Raw genomic sequence first — 17,483 nt, 5'->3', positions numbered from 1 at the left:
ACACAGGAGCCAAGGAGCGTCTGATGTTAGCTGCGGAACCAACCAAAAATAATAATAATAATAAAAACAATGGACATAGATAGATACAACGAAGAGAAGTCGAGATTGTCATTCCATAACGGTTATGCAATTCTTGCGTTGTGCCTGTCGATCCACTCACTGCCTCCTGCAATCGCTTTCCAAGATTAAACTGGCTTGTACGCAGCCAGAAGACGACGCAACGGTGAAAAGCCAGACTACAGCTTGATTGGCCCTCTATTATTTGAGGATGAGTTTGTCTTGGCCTTGATCAGTGTGAGGGAAGTAAATAATGATCTGGCGTAGGCTTTGTACGCTTCTAGAGGCTCGAAAAGGGCAGTCGGACTCGAGCTGCAAGGTAGTATCAGGGGTTGATGCCCAAGGCTAGTCCGAGTCCTGCTGCACATTACGTTAGAAATGGTGTATGAGTGTATACCGATTTTAACTGCGTGCTACTGCAGAGATCCATGTGCCAGGATAAGTAGTTGAGTCCGGAGAACATGAGAGCGGCTCAAAGAGAAGCAGAAGGCCACTCGCTGAATCCGTTGTTTCTCAATTTCGCCAAGCGAACACGTCACTGTATAAGATCATCCCAATAATGTTGATTCAAGGACAATGGAGATGTCGGCGTTGACCAGCATTGGTGCGAGCTGAGATTCAGCCCTTCGGCCCTCAGCCTCGAAGAGTGGTTGCAGCGGGTCACGTTGTGGACTAAGCGACCGCCTTGCCAGGCATCCAGCTCAGTGGCGGGTGCTGGCTGGCTGCTGGTTTATTATTGTTAGCTTGCGGCGATTATTAGGAGTCAGTCCCCTTAACTCTCTCTTCCCCCCACTACCGCTCATCTCCACCACCGTTTCCTCGCTCGTGTTATTTCTCCTCATTCCTGCTTCATCTCCTATCCGCCTTCCAAATTTACCACTTCCCCGCCCACTACTATCATCATGGTACCTTCCCCTTCCTTCTCATCGTGGCTGCTGCGTGAAAACGCACCCCCGCCTTGCGGGGCAGATCTACCGCGGTGTCCTGTGCAGATGAGCTGACGAGTTCTCCCCCAGGCCGACTCTTTGACCGAAGAACAGGTTTCCGAATACAAGGAGGCCTTCTCCCTATTTGTAAGTGCCATTGATTCCATCGGTATCAATTGGATGGCTTTTCCGGGAGGGTACTAATCTATTCTGCACTTAACAGGACAAGGATGGCGATGGTTAGTGTGCTCCCCGCGATAACTTGGTCGCATACGCCCAATGTCGACACCATAATTCTATGTAATTGGATATTGACACACGATCCAGGCCAGATCACTACCAAGGAGCTCGGCACCGTGATGCGCTCGCTCGGCCAGAACCCCTCAGAGTCTGAGCTTCAGGACATGATCAACGAAGTCGACGCTGACAACAACGGCACCATTGATTTCCCAGGTACGTGCCTTTGCAAAAATAAGATCACCGTGAAATCGGACAACTGTTGACTGTTAAATAGAGTTCCTCACGATGATGGCTAGAAAGATGAAGGACACCGACTCCGAGGAGGAAATTCGGGAGGCATTCAAGGTTTTCGACCGTGATAACAATGGCTTCATCTCGGCTGCCGAGCTGCGTCACGTTATGACCTCCATTGGTGAGAAGCTCACCGATGATGAAGTCGACGAGATGATTCGTGAGGCGGATCAGGACGGTGATGGTCGGATTGACTGTACGTTGGCTTCGCCGATTATGATTTGACGGCCAGAAATGATGCTAATTCCCAGCAGACAACGAATTCGTCCAACTTATGATGCAAAAATAAATGCCTCTTATCTTATGATGTCTATCGTTAGCGAAGAAGGTGTGGACACTTCCCAAATGTCTCATCTTAGTTGTCATATCATTCAATGTAGCCTATCTAATTGTGGGCGCAGCACTTGGTGGTTGTTGCAACTTTCACTTTGTTCTCAGTGCGCCTCTGTTTTCTCTTTTATTCCCTTCTATTTCTCAATGAAAGATGCGTAGAGTTTGGTAGTTCAGGGCTACATGCTTCGCAGATTGGAAGGTCACAGCCGTCCATTGTCGAGCTTCCCTCAGCTACCTATTTATCTAATGCCTATTTATCCACGTCTTGCTTAGTGACTACACCTTTGGCTTGCATCTGTTTCATTTTTCCTGTTGCATCAGGGCCACGCGTTCAGCCTTGTATCTTGGTGGGTGATCTACGCAGTGCCTTTTCCCCCTAGACTGATGATTGATGAGCCGTTCTTGAAATGATGATCCTGGCTGGCCTATCATGCTGTAGGTGTTCTCCGTATCTAGGTTAGTATTTAGTCGTGCTGTTATTGTCCTCCTATACTCCCAACGCCCAGAAAGCCAAGCTTTTTTGTGATGTTAGCAAGATGCTCTGTGTATTACCTACTAGCAACTAGTAGCAAAATATAACACTCATCGGTTAAATCTAAGAATTTCCATGAACTGTCTTGCGACATCCGCACCGGCATTCGGATCAGGATCTTCATCCATTTGCTGCCCATTCGTCTCCTCGTTGCCTTTCCAGTTAGCATTCTGCTTGTTTTCCTGCTTCAATTTCCGCAGCTGCTCCTTGACCTCCTTCCCCACATCAGGCACAAGAATAGCCTCTCTAGCTCCTTCAAGCTCCAATTGTGCCCAGAACTCCCTAATCAAAGATGCAGTTGCGGCATACTCCGCATCAATATCTGATTCCTCCACGGCATCGGGAAAAGCCATATCAATACCGGAATCAAGGTCCTCGTCATTCTCACCCTGGTCCCATGTGTAGGGATGAGTTGGCCTTGCTTTTTTCTGCCTACTTGACTGATACAATCCTGATAGCGTGGCAACCAGAGACGGACCCCGCCATTCTATTTCAACGACTGTTCCTCGCACACGAGCAGTCGGTTGCGTCTGCCGTACATCGCCGACGCGAACGCGAAAGTCGCCAATTTCATAGACCATGCCGTTTGGCACAGCGGTTGTGTGCCTGGGGCACCAGAAAGGTTGGCAGGCGTGTACAAAATGCTGATATAGGGCGTTGGTTGACGGAAGCGGAACGGTTGTCATAACCATTGGTGTTGTAACATTTGCAGGCTGCGAGGATTGCGAGCTTGATGGGGTAGGAGTCGCTGTCGCTGCTGCTGAGCCATGGCCAGCCCCATCAGGCGGCTGTGAAGCGTATACGAATCCATGGGTGGGATAATGTGTCAGCGAAAGAAACTGCATGTATTTTGGAGCCGTGGGCCTCTGAGTTCCTGATGGTGGTATGCACGAGGGAGTGTCTCGCATCAGCTTGTGCTCGAGGGCCCAGCGTGCAACGGGTGTTGACTCGTCGGCAAATTTAGAGCTAATGCGCTCTGTTACTGTGGCCAGGGCCGTCGAGGCATTTGGATTTGAGGGGACGAAAAAGACTCTGTCATTTGTTAGTTGTGGTCTGGTAGTGACTGTATGGCGTTGGTCAATACCCTGTGAGAGGCATGTTGTAGCCCGGTCAGAAAAGATTCTTATATGCCGGCCAGGCTAGGAGGCGGATTCCCAGGAATAAGCACACTTTAGTGTAGCTTGGCGATAATAGGTACACTCCTCAATAAGTAAGGGTTTACTACAGTTGATGCAAGATTTAGCTTAGCATTCACATCAAATTAAATCTACCACACAGTTTGTTAACCCAGGGAAGCACAAGTGTTCAGGTGTATTAAGACCAACCTCGGTGGAGAGAGATATTCAACTACAGTGAAATACCGTATAAATAAAGCTGCACTAAACTAAAGACTTGGGAGGATTGTACATGCGGGTATAAGAAGGGAAAAGAGGTCCTTATGGGTTTATGATCGCAGTCACATTGGCGTTGCAGCGGTGAATTGCTGCCTGAGGCGAAAGTACAAACCAGACAAACATTCCGGGAGGCGTCTGTCCCTGATTCCATTTGTTGTGGCCCACTTCTGGGGTCAATGCAATTCTCGGGCAGTTCCCAGTTCCCACCGTTTCCAGAGTGTCACCAAGTTTAGCTACCCTTCACCGTTCAAACACTCTTCCCAATTCAACCCAACTTGATTGTGGAGCGAAATTCATCAATGTTTTCACACTGAGCTCGACCTGAGGAGAAACCCTTGCCAATGTCGCCAAGACGCGGGAAGATTGGAAGGCTGAGCGGCGCCCCAAATTAAGAATAGAGGCGATGGAAAAGATTCGCTCTGGACCGCCTGTCTCAGGTCCCAGGGACCACAGCTTACGCAACGCTTGGTAGATCTATTCCAGAGCTCTCATATTGCAATCCACTCCCTCACCTCAGACATTCCAGACTCGCCCAAGAAGCCAGAACTGAGGCATCTGGCGCACTAACAATAATGGCCAGGGTACTTCGTACATAGCTTCACCCAAACTATTACTACCCGAGGCTCTTGGAAACCGGAGATTTATGGTTTCGAACTTTCGATGGAGGCAAACACATTGTCGTCATTGCTCATCGACACAGCCAGCTTCCAAGAGTGGAATCAGTGGCGATCATCTGACATCTCCCTTGACCTTGAGTGGCTTGACACTGGTCCAGTGGCCAGTGGTTGATCCCTGATCCGACGTCTCTTGAGTCTTGACCGGCCTGTTTCTCCATAGTCCATAACCCTTGATAGACAGGGGATTCCCCGCGGCCAGAGACTTCAATTCTTCACATATTTCCCTAGCTGAGGGCCCGAAGCACCTGGAATTCGCGTACCAAATCTACACTCGTTCAATGCTGCTACTACCTGGTTAATGATCGATTTAGCTCAAGCTGTAAACAGCTTTTCACTCCTTCAATGCAATTAACGTCTATCATTTTTACTCGCCTTCAAAAGTCATGTTTTTAATAAGGAAAAGCTATGCCTTGCCTGCGTTCTTTCTTACCTTTCTTATATATCTCTTTTTCAACACCTTACCGCCAGGCGCGGATATAACATATACTGAACACCATCCACTCCCAAGCGTCACCAAGCCTTCAAAAGACGACAATAGTATACATTGGACCAAAAATGAAGAACAATACCCGGTTTTCGATTACTTCACGCTGCCGACTGCGTCCCCATCTCCGATTCCTCAAATACAGTATGAGTTTCCTTCGGAATCGTGGCTCACTCGCATGTTGCGGAAGAGGAAGCAGAACGCGGTGAAGAAAGCGTTCGAGCATGCATGGGATGGGTACAAGGACAATGCCTGGATGCGGGATGAGTTATCACCTTTGAGCGGGGGGTACAGGACCTCTTTTGCCGGCTGGGCAGCTACACTGGTCGATTCTCTTGATTCGCTGGTTATCATGGGCCTTACGGATGAGTTTGAGGAAGCGTTGCAAGCACTTGAGCACATCGACTTCTCAACAACCGAGTCAGTTCAAATCAATGTCTTTGAAACTAACATCCGATATCTGGGAGGTCTTCTTGGTGCCAATGATCTTACACACGGCAAGTATCCGATACTTGTGCGGAAGGCGACTGAGGTCGCCGACTTTCTCTACGGTTCTTTTGATACCAAGAACAGAATGCCCCAATCGCGATGGGAGTGGACGAGGTGGGAATATGCAATCCTCGACTATGTCACCGATGTGAACTAGACCAATCAATATTGACTCTCCATAGATCCGCATCCGGGTTGGACGTACATCCAAGTTCAAACACGGTGCTCGCAGAACTCGGCTCTCTGAATCTAGAATTTACGCGGATGTCACAACTGACCGGGGATCATAAATATTTCGACGCAATCCAACGGATCACGGATAACCTAGAATCAGCGCAAAATAATACCGAGGTGCCTGGTTTATGGCCGATTATGGTGGACGCCCACTCGATGCGATTTAACGACCCGCGATACACTGTTGGTGCAATGGCAGATTCAACATATGAGTACCTTCCCAAGGAGCACATGCTTCTTGGAGCTCAGACGCAACAATATCAACGGATGTACGAGACTGCGATAACGCCGATCAAGGAGCGACTTCTTTTTCGGCCCATGACCAAGGACGGGAAAGATATTCTATTCTCAGGGAACATTTACGCTTCGTCAAGGTCCAGCACCAAAAAGATTGACCCGCAAGTGGAACATCTCAAATGTTATCTTGGAGGCACAGTGGGAATTGGAGCTAAAATATTCAATCGTTCTGAAGAGCTGTCCGTTGCCCGGAAGTTGACCGACGGCTGCATCTGGGCGTACGACATCATGCCGTCCGGTATTATGCCCGAAACCATGTACGTCAGTCCTTGCGAAGACGCAGAGAATTGTCCATGGGACGAAAGTAAGTGGTATCAAGGCGTGCGGTCTCGTCCGCCTAAGCATGCCAACATCGCGGAAACCGACGCGGCCGCTAGAGCCCTTATTGAGGAGCTCCAGCTTTATCCTGGTGTCACACAAATTGCGGATGCACGCTATATGTTGAGGTAAGCAATTTCAAGAAATCGATCGTTTTCGGAGTTAACTGACATGGCTGCTGAAGGCCCGAGGCAATTGAGTCTGTGTTCATACTCTACCGGATTACAGGCGATAAGAAATACCAGGACGATGCATGGCGCATGTTCAAACACATTGAGAAGAATACTCGAACGAAGTATGCCCATGCAGCCCTTGACGATGTGAAGAAGACGAAGCCAGCTCAAATGGACTTCATGGAGAGCTTTTGGCTAGCGGAAACGCTGAAGTACTTTTATCTTATCTTCTCGGAGCCAGATCTCGTCAGTTTGGATGAATACGTGCTGTAGGTGCTCTCCTCATGAAATCGGCCCCTCTGTTGAAGTCACAAACACTAATGGCAAACAACATATAGAAATACGGAAGCACACCCTTTTAGACGCCCGTCATAATAAATAGTCTTGTTTTTCATAGCGATATTACTTTGTGAATAGGCGTAATGTATGGACTATGGAGTGCTGGGTTCTCCAAAGAAATTATTTTTCATTCGGGCTTTTTCTCGTATACATAATCTGCATTACTTTATAACTCTATAATCCAGGCAAGCAATGCCTGTCACAATTTGGATGTTGACCCCAGAACCCCGGCTCATTATGCGAGTTGGCACCCGGTGATTCTAACCCATCATACTCAACAGTATACTGCACATCCTTCCGAATAATCATCTTCGCGCTCCCATCACTCCCCGTACTCTTCTGATCCACAAGCTCAATCTCATCGGTTCCTCGAGACGGGACACCCCTCGCCTGTGTTCCCATTCCCTTTACACCACCACCGCTGGCACTAACAGTACTAAGCAGGCCCCCAAACCCAGACGTCACCGTCTCGTTCCCAATAAACCTTGCACCTCTAGCCCTTGACCCACCGGACTTGGACGCCGACGATTTATTATAGTACTTTGACGCTTCCCGACTGCTGCTTTCCAGGGTGGAGTCGCCTGCAGTTCCGTAATTCGTGCTCACGGCTGTCATGAACGGGCGCATGCAGAAGACACTGCATGCAATTAGGGCGTAGTGGAGTTCTACCTGGGCCCATATTAGGGGGTTGACGGGGTCGAGGGTTGGATCGCCCGAGCCCATGTTTTTTTGAATGTAGTAGATGTGGAGGATGGCGAAGACAATTGTTCTTTGTTATAACAACAACCATTAGTAGTCTGTTGTTCTATAGTTGGGGTGGGGCGGTTTTTCACGCAGTGGTTAGGTATGCATGTGCAATAATAGCGGGGGATTTTATATAACTCACGGAAGTCGAAAGGCGAAGGCGAAGGCGATAGTTAATTTACGATTCAGGGGCATCATAAGACCGAATAGGAGAAAGAGTGAGAGGCTGAAGAGGATCAGCTCCGTGGTGATATCTAGGGCGACGATGAATTGCCATCGTGATAGCTGGAGAGCACAACAATATCAGCCAAATTCTCTTCTCAGGTGTGGGAATTGGACCACTATAGACGTACTAGGTTTTCGCATTGTCCTCCAGAGGTTGTCCAGGGCCGGTTCAAGCCGCAGTTTACTGTGAGGATGAAGATTGCCGGTATCACCCAGAGGGTGCAGAGGATTAAGGTCCCCCAGGATGCTTGGTTGTGTAGTTTCTGGGGCGTAAGACGAAGATAAATTCCCACGACGCAGCATTTGGTGGTATAGAGGGCGATGAGGTAGAAGACGTCACTGGCGACCAAGAGCTGCATGTTGTTAGCTGCCGGATCTTGCAGGTGACGGTGCTTGGTCAACCGGGAATCTTCTCACATTTTGAACGCTATTTACTTTGCTCTGCACAAGTAGATCAATCGACGTCCCCAGACCTTTCGAACACGCCTCGAACAATAACGACGCTTGGATGACGGCCATGACCTGGCAAAAACTGTCAGTACCTCTACCCATCTCACTCGTCCTGCGTTAACCCTCACCATTGCCCCTAGGAAGACATAGTCATCATGCCCAAACGAAGGGTTAAGAGCCAGCCGCACGTAAAGCCGGATCAAGAAGCTGGCCAGCGACAGAACGAGCCCCAAGGCAGTGGCGATGATAATCCACGCTCCATGATGGAGGTCATCTACCACCTGGAATGGCGGCGATTGACCTGGTGGTACATTGGGCCTTGGCATGACAGTTGAGCCAGCAAGCACAGCGCAGAAGCAGAAAAGGATCGAGGGTGCGGTTATATTCCTTCCATGTGTGCAGATTTGCAGAATCAGATCTTGCAGGGTGGCGGGGCAAAGGTTACGCAGAGAGTCAGATGTCAATAATGTCGTCTTCTTTTGCAGGATATGCATGAAAACCTACTCTGTATGTTTTCTTCTCGACTCGCCAACTACTGCGCCGCAAGAAACTACACGCAATGCATGAACGGCCATTGCTGGGCTGACCGGAGGGGTTTCCGGCGCTTCTGCTCTTGCCACGAGGTTAATCTTAAAATACACGAAGGACACCAATCGGCCCCAAGAGTTTCGAAATCAAAGCGAGGGAGAGCGGAATGACGAAAAGTCAGACTTCAGGGCCCCTGGTTCACTGCCTGTGGGATATGTGATTGTATGGTGGCTGACAGTATCACCAAACACGATCGGCCAAACCAATGCCTGGTAGAGAGATACCCACTTCCGGGATTCTCGATAAGGGCCCGTGGACAGGATCTCGGTCCTGGCCGTGTCCCACTGAGGTTCAGAAGCCGTCGCGGCCCACGTTCCGCTTCCTTTCCAATTGGCACTTGGCACTCCGGGCACTCTCATATACTTTCCACTAGCAAGCATTGAATCCTTGGGGGCCAAACCAAATCCGACTTCAAACAAGGGGATGTTGCCGCGCTGCATAGTTACGTGCATTCAACCGAGTCAGCCATTACTGGCGGCAAATTAACATAACGCAGGGAACTCCCCAGCCGTCTTGTGATATGAAGGCAATAATGACTCAAACACCCATGTTGTTTCTGTGCGGGGAGGAAACGTAGTGTCTGATTTATGGACATTGAGCGCCTAGGTTCCACGGCATGTATGATGTGGCACAGACGAAAGCGATCATGATCCAGATTCAACAACAACAACAACAACGTGGGGGCCTATGGAGACTGGAGAGTCTCCACAGGCGTATTGGTGCACACCCACGATGTGCGATGCCGTGCTATCTGACAGCCCGTTGCTTCAGAAAAAGCCTTTTTAGGTCGTATAATCTTCGGGGTTTCCGGCTTCCCAGCCCTGGACCAAGGTCCGGCCTTCTAGTGCTTGCAAGAATGGAATGATCTGCGCCATCTATGGGTACCAGACGGTCAGACCTGCAGCATGCCTTTACGCTTCCTGTCATTTGGCAAGTTGTGCATAGAATGGGCCCGAACTTTTCCTCCCAATGCATGGCGACTGGCGAGTGTCGATAGAAAAAGCAAATAAATGGACTCAAAATCCCATTATTATCTTTATTGTCGAGTCGACAATCCTTTTCACGCAGGAAATCCACCGAGGATTTGGCCGTGCAAGGATCTTGAGATGAGATTTTCTCGAAACTTGCACTAAATATTTCCACATGGTTTCGATTCTCAACTCCTTGCTTCTTTCAATTCCGTTGGATAATTATTAGGAGTAATCTTCAGGGCCAAGTAGTATTGGCAGTCTTTCTTTCAATCGAGGGACCCCCCCGACCCTGATTGGAACTGAACAGGTTTCCTGACGTGTATTCCCTTCTTTTGTTTCTTTTGGCTGCTTGGTGAGTCTTATAACGGCTCCTAAATCCCGATATTACGTCCAAACCCACCGTCTAACACCCTCGGTCAGCACATCGTTCCCTCACTATGAGTTCCAGCGAGATAAATCCTGCCGACACTAAGAATGTCGGCGATGTCACGATTGACTATGCTGAGGTTAGGCCAAAAGGAACGGTGGCCCCAAAGTATATGGGCACAGTCGTAGATCAATATGACATGAGTGCCATGGGCCGAGTCCAAGTTCTTCGCGTGAGTTATATACCAACAACAATCTCCACATTTGCAAACTAACGGCTTTGAACAGAGGAACTTTCGATTTATCTCCATTCTCGGTTTCGCGTGCACGCTGATCTGCACGTGGGAAGTTCTTTTGACGTGTGACCTATCGACAATCATGTGGCAGATGGTGCAACTGACCTGTCAATAGTTTGCTAAGCAGTGTGCTGACCGATGGGGGTACTGCTGGATTAATATGGGGGTTCATCATTGTCACCGCTGGATTCTCCCTTGTCTTCGCCAGCATATCCGAGATAGCTAGCATGTATGGGTTCCAGCCTCCGTCCTTGGGTGTTTCTAACCAGTATAGGTCCCCAACATCGGGAGGGCAGTATCATTGGGTGTCCGAGTTTGCTCCTCGCCGCGCACAAAAATTCTTGAGCTACATCACCGGTACGTCCACGACCTCTCCGCTACGAGTAACTGTCACTAATGGTGGTAGGGTGGCTTACGGCAATCGGATGGCAATGTGCGATTGTGACTATTTCCATGCTTGCCGGCACAATTATCCAGGGTCTCATCGTCCTCAATGACCCTGGTTATACATTTGAGCGGTGGCATGGCACTCTATTGGTTATAGCCATCTCGACGTTCTCAATCCTATTCAACACCTTCTTAGCGAAGAATCTTCCCATGGTGGAGGCATTGATTTTAATCATCCACGTTGTCGGTCTGTTTGCCATCATCATTCCATTATGGGTGCTCGGTCCTCGAAACAACGCAAAGGCTGTTTTCACAGAGTTCAATGACGGCGGTGAATGGGGCAGCGATGGGACTGCAACTCTAGTTGGCTTCTCAACTACAATTACTTCTATGATAGGATATGACTGTTCCGTGCATATGTGTAAGTTCTCGGCAATTTTCAGCTGCTCTATACATTTTACTGATATGTTACCAGCCGAAGAAATCAAAGACGCGTCCCGAACGCTTCCCAAGGCTATGATGTCCGCTGTTGGAGTCAACGCGGTTCTAGGGTTTATAATGATTATTACACTCTGCTTTACTCTCGGCGATATCAACGAAATTCTGGAAACCGATACCGGATTCCCGTTCATCCAAATATTCTTCAACATAACTCAAAGCTACGCTGCTACAAACGCCATGACGGCCATCCTCATCATAACGCTGACAGCAAGCACTGTTACCGAAATCGCAACAGCATCTCGCCAGCTCTGGTCTTTTGCCCGAGACAAGGGCCTTCCATTCTCATCATTCTTCGCCTATGTAAGTGGAATCCCAGTTCCTATACGTTAAGCGATGCATACTGATCAATGCTCAATACTTAGGTTACACCAGGATGGAATATCCCCCTAAACTCTGTCATGGTCTCCCTCATCGTAACAATCCTCCTATCGCTCATCAACATCGGCTCCTATGTAGCCCTCAGCGCAATTGTTTCCTTAACCATCACATCCTTAATGTCGGCATACATTCTCTCAATTGGGTGCATTCTAATAAAGCGCTTCCGAAAGGAGCCTCTCCCCCATCGACGCTGGTCCCTTGGCCGCTTCGGGATGGCCATCAACCTTGCCGCAATGGCCTTCCTCCTGCCGATTTTTGTGTTCGCCTTCTTCCCTCTGACTTCTACAGTAGATGTGCAAACCATGAACTGGAGTGTTGTTATGTACGTCGGGCTGATTGTGCTGGCATCTGCATATTACGTGGTTCGGGGACGGCATCACTTCGTGCCCCCGGTGGCATTGATTAGGCGGGATGCGGTTCCTCTTGCAAGTGGAGCCCGACCTAATTGATGTGCTTGGACATGTCTGAGGTCGGCTATCGGCTCGCACCGCTTCACGCTTATAATATCGGGGCAAAGAAGCGGGAGTCAAAAAAAAAAAAAGGTGGAGTGGACTTGTTCATAGAAAGTGTAGTCGTGTACATAATTCAATTTGAAGATTTGCCATAGCATCACGGCTTATACTTACGCATCTATATATTTAGGCACTATAGATGGAGTCTTGTACCGTTAGAGATCACAGCAGTTTACGTATCACCATTCACCGCAGCCCAAGCATCCTAACGCGCGGGCATCTCTTCTGCCGGAAGCAAGCAGACGGGAGCAAGCGCAGATCAACGAAAACGAATGATACGAGGTCCTCGTTTCAGTCTGCAGAGTTTTTCACTCCAAGCCTCGACGTGATCGAATAGAGGGCAAAGCTTTAGGCGATCCCATCCTGATATGAGGCAAGTGAGGCATATAAGTAATTCCGCGGTTGAACCGTGGTTTAGCCGTTATATACCTCATATCCAAGTTCATAACAGCTACCTCAAACGTAAAACATACTTTAGGTCTATGCGGTCCGCGACGAAATCCGTATTACCACGCCCCGGTGAGAGTAACTTGACGCTCATTTTTCCATCTTCGGTGTACGTTCTTGGAAAGTGGTTGGCCCGATATACAACCTCGTTGAGTCTTGCTCTGTTCGGTGTACAGTTCGCCCGAGGTCACGCGCGGCCACTGTGAGCATTATTCACCGACGTTACGGGGTAGTAGTAAAAAATTTCAGCGAATCTTTTCTTGGGTTTTCGGTTGACTCGGGGGCCCCCGAGCAATCGCTGTTGGGCCGGTGCACGTCAAACTTAGTCAATGTTGATGGCGTCCAGTTAGTCAGACCAAGATCAGATAAAGATGCGGGGTTATCTGGGCGTCAACGTTGGAGTAAAGAACTTCCACTGAGTTGGAGGAAGTGCCGAACAGAACGCCATTCGGCTTTTCTCCAGTCGTACTCCAGAATATATTCAGGCTAAGAGGATCATTTGACCAGTTACATGACTTGCAATTACCACATTCAATAATGGAGACCGAGAACATGGAGAGACCTCTCCCCGATGTGGAGAAAACGGCAAAGAGTTGAGTTGCCAGCTTGCCAGCACATGTATCGCATCATCGATGGCGAATTGGCTATGCTTTCATTTAACGTCACTTTGGGATATTCTTGCCCAACTACCCGAAATGTCAGGTCTCTCGCTCCTGAGAATCCGAGCTGCTCAGCTGAACGTGACCTCCTTTCCGGATCCCCCGTCGGCTGCTGGAACCTGGTTACCTGAGCCTGTGAGTGACCGCGTATCTGATTGATCTGATACACGGCAGCACGGCTCGGGGCCGACATCGGAAGCCCCACATGGCTGCCTCCTTACAGAGTACTTTTCGAGTCTGGAACTCTGGACACGGCGAAAAAAGGAATGGAAACAGGGGATTGGCAATACAATTAAGGTAGTCAAATGTTCATCCCAAGCCATCAGAGCAGAACGCGGCAGCTGAAGAGCAAGGAGAAGCAGTTCGAGGGAATATCGAGACCCATCCGGCAAAATAGTCCCGCACGCAAATGGACGGATGGATGGACGTACGGAGGCTGTAAATTACCGTAAAAAGTTATCTGATCCGGAACTGTCACGTGTAGGTAACGTACCGAATGCGCCGTCAACACTTCTCGCTCAGCTCAACGGTCGCAGACTCGCAATCCAGCCTGTGTCCACACGGCGACGGCGCGGCGCCGGTACATTTTCGGCGTCGATCAGTAAATTCCAAGCAGGTGAATTGACTGGGGGGGCAACTCCAGAGTTCTGACAATGACCCAAGACCTCGGGAAATACACCGCAGCCGAGGAATGATTTCCATTTCCCAGCTCCAAAGGGCGAAACCTAACTGGTTAAGGCTGGATCAGATTAGATCGGTAACCTTACAGTCAGGTATTTCGGCTCCCGCTGGGCCACTCCGTTGATGCGTCAGGCCACACGAGTGCCACAGTAGGGGGCCTCTTACTGACTCTGTGTTTCTCCTGAATATCTCTCCTATGACATGGAAGAATCCCGCGCGCTCCATCGAATCAGTTGAGAGGCCAGAAATGCTCTCGGCACTCGTGATCGGAATCCGCGACCGAGAAGCGCGTTCGCAGGTGGAATTGGAGTCCTTGGAGAAGCGTCAAGCAACAGATCGGAGCAGTCCGCCGTCTCCACGGACGCCTGGGATTCCCATATATGAGAGAACTAATGGATAGCGCCCGCGGAGGAAAAAGAAATTATCGTGTTTAAATCCTTAGTCAAATCTATTGCAGACCCCGTGAACGTTGGGGGTTTTTTTCCTCGTTTTTCAAACAATACGGAGTACTGCCTACTCGTTACTAGTGACTAGTTCCCTCTTCGTGCCGTTCGCGAATTCCAGTTGAGTCCAGTTCTGGGTTCGGCTGCTCAGTGGCAGGAAACTCGGGTAAAAATACACACGGTATGCGGTGGTAATGACGTGAAGTGGCGAGCCCTGGAAGCACAATTTCCCTTATCTGATTTTGCTTTCCCTTTGACACAGTACCCCCCAACTTCGCGTCAAGCCGCAAACACGCTGGGGAAAGCCAGTTCTCGTTCGAAGCAAAACTGAGGCCTGCGTTCGAAGAAGCCAGGAAACTGGGAAGCAAACTAGGAGTCTCCTAATTGTCACTTCCTCAAGCCTAGCGGTGCGGAACCACTGTCCCGGGTACCGGTTTGCCCCAGCCGACAGGTCGTTTCCGCCTCATCCCACCCCCCATCCACTATTATTCTCAATCTCGACCCTCACCGTTTCACCTCCTTTGATCTTAGATTCCTCCTGATTCAACATTTGTGCAACGTACTGACGAGTCATTGCGGTGTGCTGATGCTCACAACCAATCCTTGGCTATCTCCTTTTCTCATCTGATTGTCTTTTAATCTCGACAACCCCCCAAATTCACTGTAATCTTCATCCACACGTTTACGCTCTTTTCTGCCAGTTACTTGCTGGCCTGTCCTCGGTTTGCACTCATCTGTTTTTCTTGTCCGTCAGTTCAGACTCGCAATGGGTAAGCGATCCTGCTATCAATGACAATGCCAAAGGCCAATCACTGAACACCACCTAGTGCACGCCGTTCTACCCCAGACCGCGCTGTCGCCAAAGGCGGCGGCGTCACGGCCAACATACCATGCTCAGCGCCCTTCACAATCAGGAAATGTGCCCATGTCATCGACCTCGCACCCAGACAACCCTGTCCCCGAAGAGCCTCGAGTACGCTCGCTATCCGTCACGAACACGAGCTTCGGTGGCTCCTCGCTTTCATCACAAGGCTCAGGAAAGACAGAATCATCAGAGTCATCGTCGACGACTACGACGACGACACCACCTACAGAACCTTCCGACGAAGAGCTTTCACAGAAACAATCTGAAGATGGCACTGGACGCCGCAGGCGTGCGTCCACCGTTCTCATATCCCAGGGTCCAGATGATATGCGCCGGATTTTGGAGAATGTAGGAACAGCAGGAGGCACGCAGAAGCTCCAGCCCATGTGCTGCGGTGGTGGATGTTGTCGTCTCCAACCATTGAACCGGACTCCTGGGCCTGTCTCTGTCATCAACCCTGTCACTCCACCAGATAACAAGGCATTTGAGAGCCTGAAGCTGAATGTCGACCTCCTTACGCTTGACAGCGAGCTCACAAACCTTGCTCCCCTTCCTGAAAAGAAGGTTTCCTTTTCGACAATTCCTCCATCAGCTGTGGACATGCAGCTTGGGCCTGAAGATCACCCTCCTCCTTTCGTGCAGCCTCACCCTCCATACAATGTGTACCGAGCTCCCGTTTATCATGCACGAGAACTCACAAGCGCTGGCGCAGAGAAGCGGACATACCACTTCGACATTGACGTGACCGACTATCCTGCCGAGAGTGGGAATGTCGACTTTGTCGTAGGTGGTGCTATTGGAGTGTGCCCCATGAACAAGGAGGAAGAGGTGGAGGATATCTTGAACCAGCTTGGCATTCCAAAGTTCATCCGCGACAAGAAGATCACAGTCCGCACCTCCAACGGCCGGTGGCCAACAATCTGGGGTAAGGACGAGGCCCGGGAGTTGATCACAACCCGACGAGAGCTCCTTAACTGGTGTTCCGACATCCAGAGTTATGCCCCAACAAAGGGTCTGTTCCGGCTGCTCGCCGAATATGCCAGCGAACCAAGCGAGAAGAAGATCCTCACATACCTATCGTCAGCTCAAGGTCAAGGTGCCTTCTGTGACCTCCGTACGAGCTCACATATCACCGTCTCCCAACTGCTCCACGCCTTCCCTTCGTCCCACCCTCCATTAGACCACCTCCTGTCAGCCCTCAACCAACTCATGCCCCGATTCTATTCTCTATCACAAGACCCCATGATCTCGTGCAATCGAAAGGGCGAGGAATCCCGCCGCCTGATCGAAATCGCCGTAACAGTTGCGGAATCCGACGACTGGAAGGGCGGCAACCGAACCGGCGTAGGGTCAGGCTACATGGAACGCCTCGCCCGGCGCGTCATCCAAGCTCAAAATGACGGCGGCGAAGTCGGAAACCTCGGCCTCCACGTCCCCATGTTCCGCGGCCTAATGGCCAACCCACTCGCCAAGCGGTTCGCTTCTGATGGCCCCATGCTCCTCATCGGCGCTGGTGTCGGAGTCGCGCCATTCCGCGGATTCGTCCAGCGCCGACTCCAGTCCGCGAACTGCGCGAACAAGGTCTGGGTGTTGCAGGGCGTTCGCGATTCCTTGCTCGACGAGCTCTACCGCGGCGAGTGGGGCGTGGAAGAGGATAAGGTGCGTAAGGTCGTTCAGAGCCGTCGCGGCGAGAGCAAGTACGTCCAAGAAGAAGTCCGCAATCAAGCGGACCTTGTCTGGTTCGTGGTCAACTCGCTTGATGGCCGTGTCTTCGTATGCGGAAGCGGCAAAGGTATGGGCGAGGGCGTCGAGGCTGCATTGGTCGATGTCGCCATGGCCAAGGGTAACCTAAACCGCGAAGAAGCCGAGTTGTTCTGGGAGAATAAGAAAGAAGCGGGGCAGTATATTGCGGTAAGTCACTTAGCGCCATCGAACTCAAGACGCAATAATAGAGAACTAACGGAAAATGCACAGGAGACGTGGTGATCTTACACTTTATGTAAAACAAACCGCGGCGGCGGACTCGGACTCGGGGATAGCGGAGATATCTAGCCCGATCACGTTGTTTATCCCGAGCCCTCGGGGAAAGAGTCCATTTCTTACCTAGCGCTTTTCTTTCCTGCTCGGGACTTTTTGTAGTAGTCTTATTTAGATGGGTGACTTGCAAGGGTACCTACACTTGGGTT

At 50.2% G+C, this 17,483-nt stretch overlaps 6 protein-coding genes across 6 annotated transcripts; 4 read left to right on the top strand and 2 right to left on the bottom strand.

Annotated features, from left to right (window-relative positions):
- The first annotated feature begins 688 nt into the window (after positions 1-688).
- ASPSYDRAFT_39200 (calmodulin) lies at positions 689-1,842 on the top strand. The gene is made up of 6 exons (XM_040845847.1): positions 689-962; positions 1,074-1,130; positions 1,207-1,222; positions 1,311-1,436; positions 1,498-1,710; positions 1,769-1,842. Exons 1-6 carry the CDS (start codon positions 960-962, stop codon positions 1,801-1,803), a joined length of 450 nt encoding a protein of 149 aa, XP_040708268.1. The 5' UTR covers positions 689-959; the 3' UTR covers positions 1,804-1,842.
- A 587-nt stretch (positions 1,843-2,429) lies between these two features.
- On the bottom strand, positions 2,430-3,477 carry ASPSYDRAFT_26467 (uncharacterized protein; the record flags this gene model as incomplete). The annotated part of the gene is made up of 2 exons (XM_040844282.1): positions 2,430-3,411; positions 3,464-3,477. The coding sequence occupies 2 exons, from the start codon at positions 3,475-3,477 to the stop codon at positions 2,430-2,432; spliced, it is 996 nt and encodes a 331-aa protein (XP_040708267.1).
- A 1,356-nt stretch (positions 3,478-4,833) lies between these two features.
- On the top strand, positions 4,834-6,820 carry ASPSYDRAFT_138402 (glycoside hydrolase family 47 protein; the record flags this gene model as incomplete). The annotated part of the gene is made up of 4 exons (XM_040840833.1): positions 4,834-5,537; positions 5,606-6,400; positions 6,457-6,714; positions 6,784-6,820. The coding sequence occupies 4 exons, from the start codon at positions 4,834-4,836 to the stop codon at positions 6,818-6,820; spliced, it is 1,794 nt and encodes a 597-aa protein (XP_040708266.1).
- A 138-nt stretch (positions 6,821-6,958) lies between these two features.
- On the bottom strand, positions 6,959-8,529 carry ASPSYDRAFT_140541 (uncharacterized protein; the record flags this gene model as incomplete). The annotated part of the gene is made up of 5 exons (XM_040841061.1): positions 6,959-7,553; positions 7,671-7,813; positions 7,882-8,106; positions 8,171-8,275; positions 8,332-8,529. 5 exons carry the CDS (start codon positions 8,527-8,529, stop codon positions 6,959-6,961), a joined length of 1,266 nt encoding a protein of 421 aa, XP_040708265.1.
- A 1,772-nt stretch (positions 8,530-10,301) lies between these two features.
- Positions 10,302-12,139, top strand: ASPSYDRAFT_141856 (putative GABA permease; the record flags this gene model as incomplete). The annotated part of the gene is made up of 7 exons (XM_040841195.1): positions 10,302-10,361; positions 10,417-10,487; positions 10,540-10,653; positions 10,699-10,781; positions 10,831-11,232; positions 11,287-11,612; positions 11,675-12,139. The coding sequence occupies 7 exons, from the start codon at positions 10,302-10,304 to the stop codon at positions 12,137-12,139; spliced, it is 1,521 nt and encodes a 506-aa protein (XP_040708264.1).
- Positions 12,140-15,114: 2,975 nt separating this feature from the next.
- On the top strand, positions 15,115-17,352 carry ASPSYDRAFT_39191 (FAD binding domain protein). The gene has a single exon (XM_040845846.1). The coding sequence runs from the start codon at positions 15,358-15,360 to the stop codon at positions 17,281-17,283; it is 1,926 nt and encodes a 641-aa protein (XP_040708263.1). The 5' UTR covers positions 15,115-15,357; the 3' UTR covers positions 17,284-17,352.
- The last annotated feature ends 131 nt before the right edge of the window (positions 17,353-17,483 follow it).

The sequence above is a fragment of the Aspergillus sydowii genome, assembly GCF_001890705.1.
Source record: "Aspergillus sydowii CBS 593.65 unplaced genomic scaffold ASPSYscaffold_1, whole genome shotgun sequence".
Lineage (NCBI taxonomy): Eukaryota > Fungi > Ascomycota > Eurotiomycetes > Eurotiales > Aspergillaceae > Aspergillus > Aspergillus sydowii.
The sequence above is the reverse complement of the archived record's forward strand: the minus strand, read 5'-3'. Positions and strand labels throughout refer to the sequence as shown.

What these genes read in the sequence shown, in the direction of transcription:
- ASPSYDRAFT_39200 (XM_040845847.1), top strand. An exon ending in CGGCACCATTGATTTCCCAG is followed by an intron (nt 1,437 to 1,497) that starts GTACGTGCCTTT and finishes ACTGTTAAATAG; the next exon opens with AGTTCCTCACGATGATGGCT. An exon ending in CGGTGATGGTCGGATTGACT is followed by an intron (nt 1,711 to 1,768) that starts GTACGTTGGCTT and finishes AATTCCCAGCAG; the next exon opens with ACAACGAATTCGTCCAACTT.
- ASPSYDRAFT_39191 (XM_040845846.1), top strand. Translation starts at nt 15,358, where the DNA reads ATGTCATCGACCTCGCACCCAGACAACCCTGTCCCCGAAGAGCCTCGA.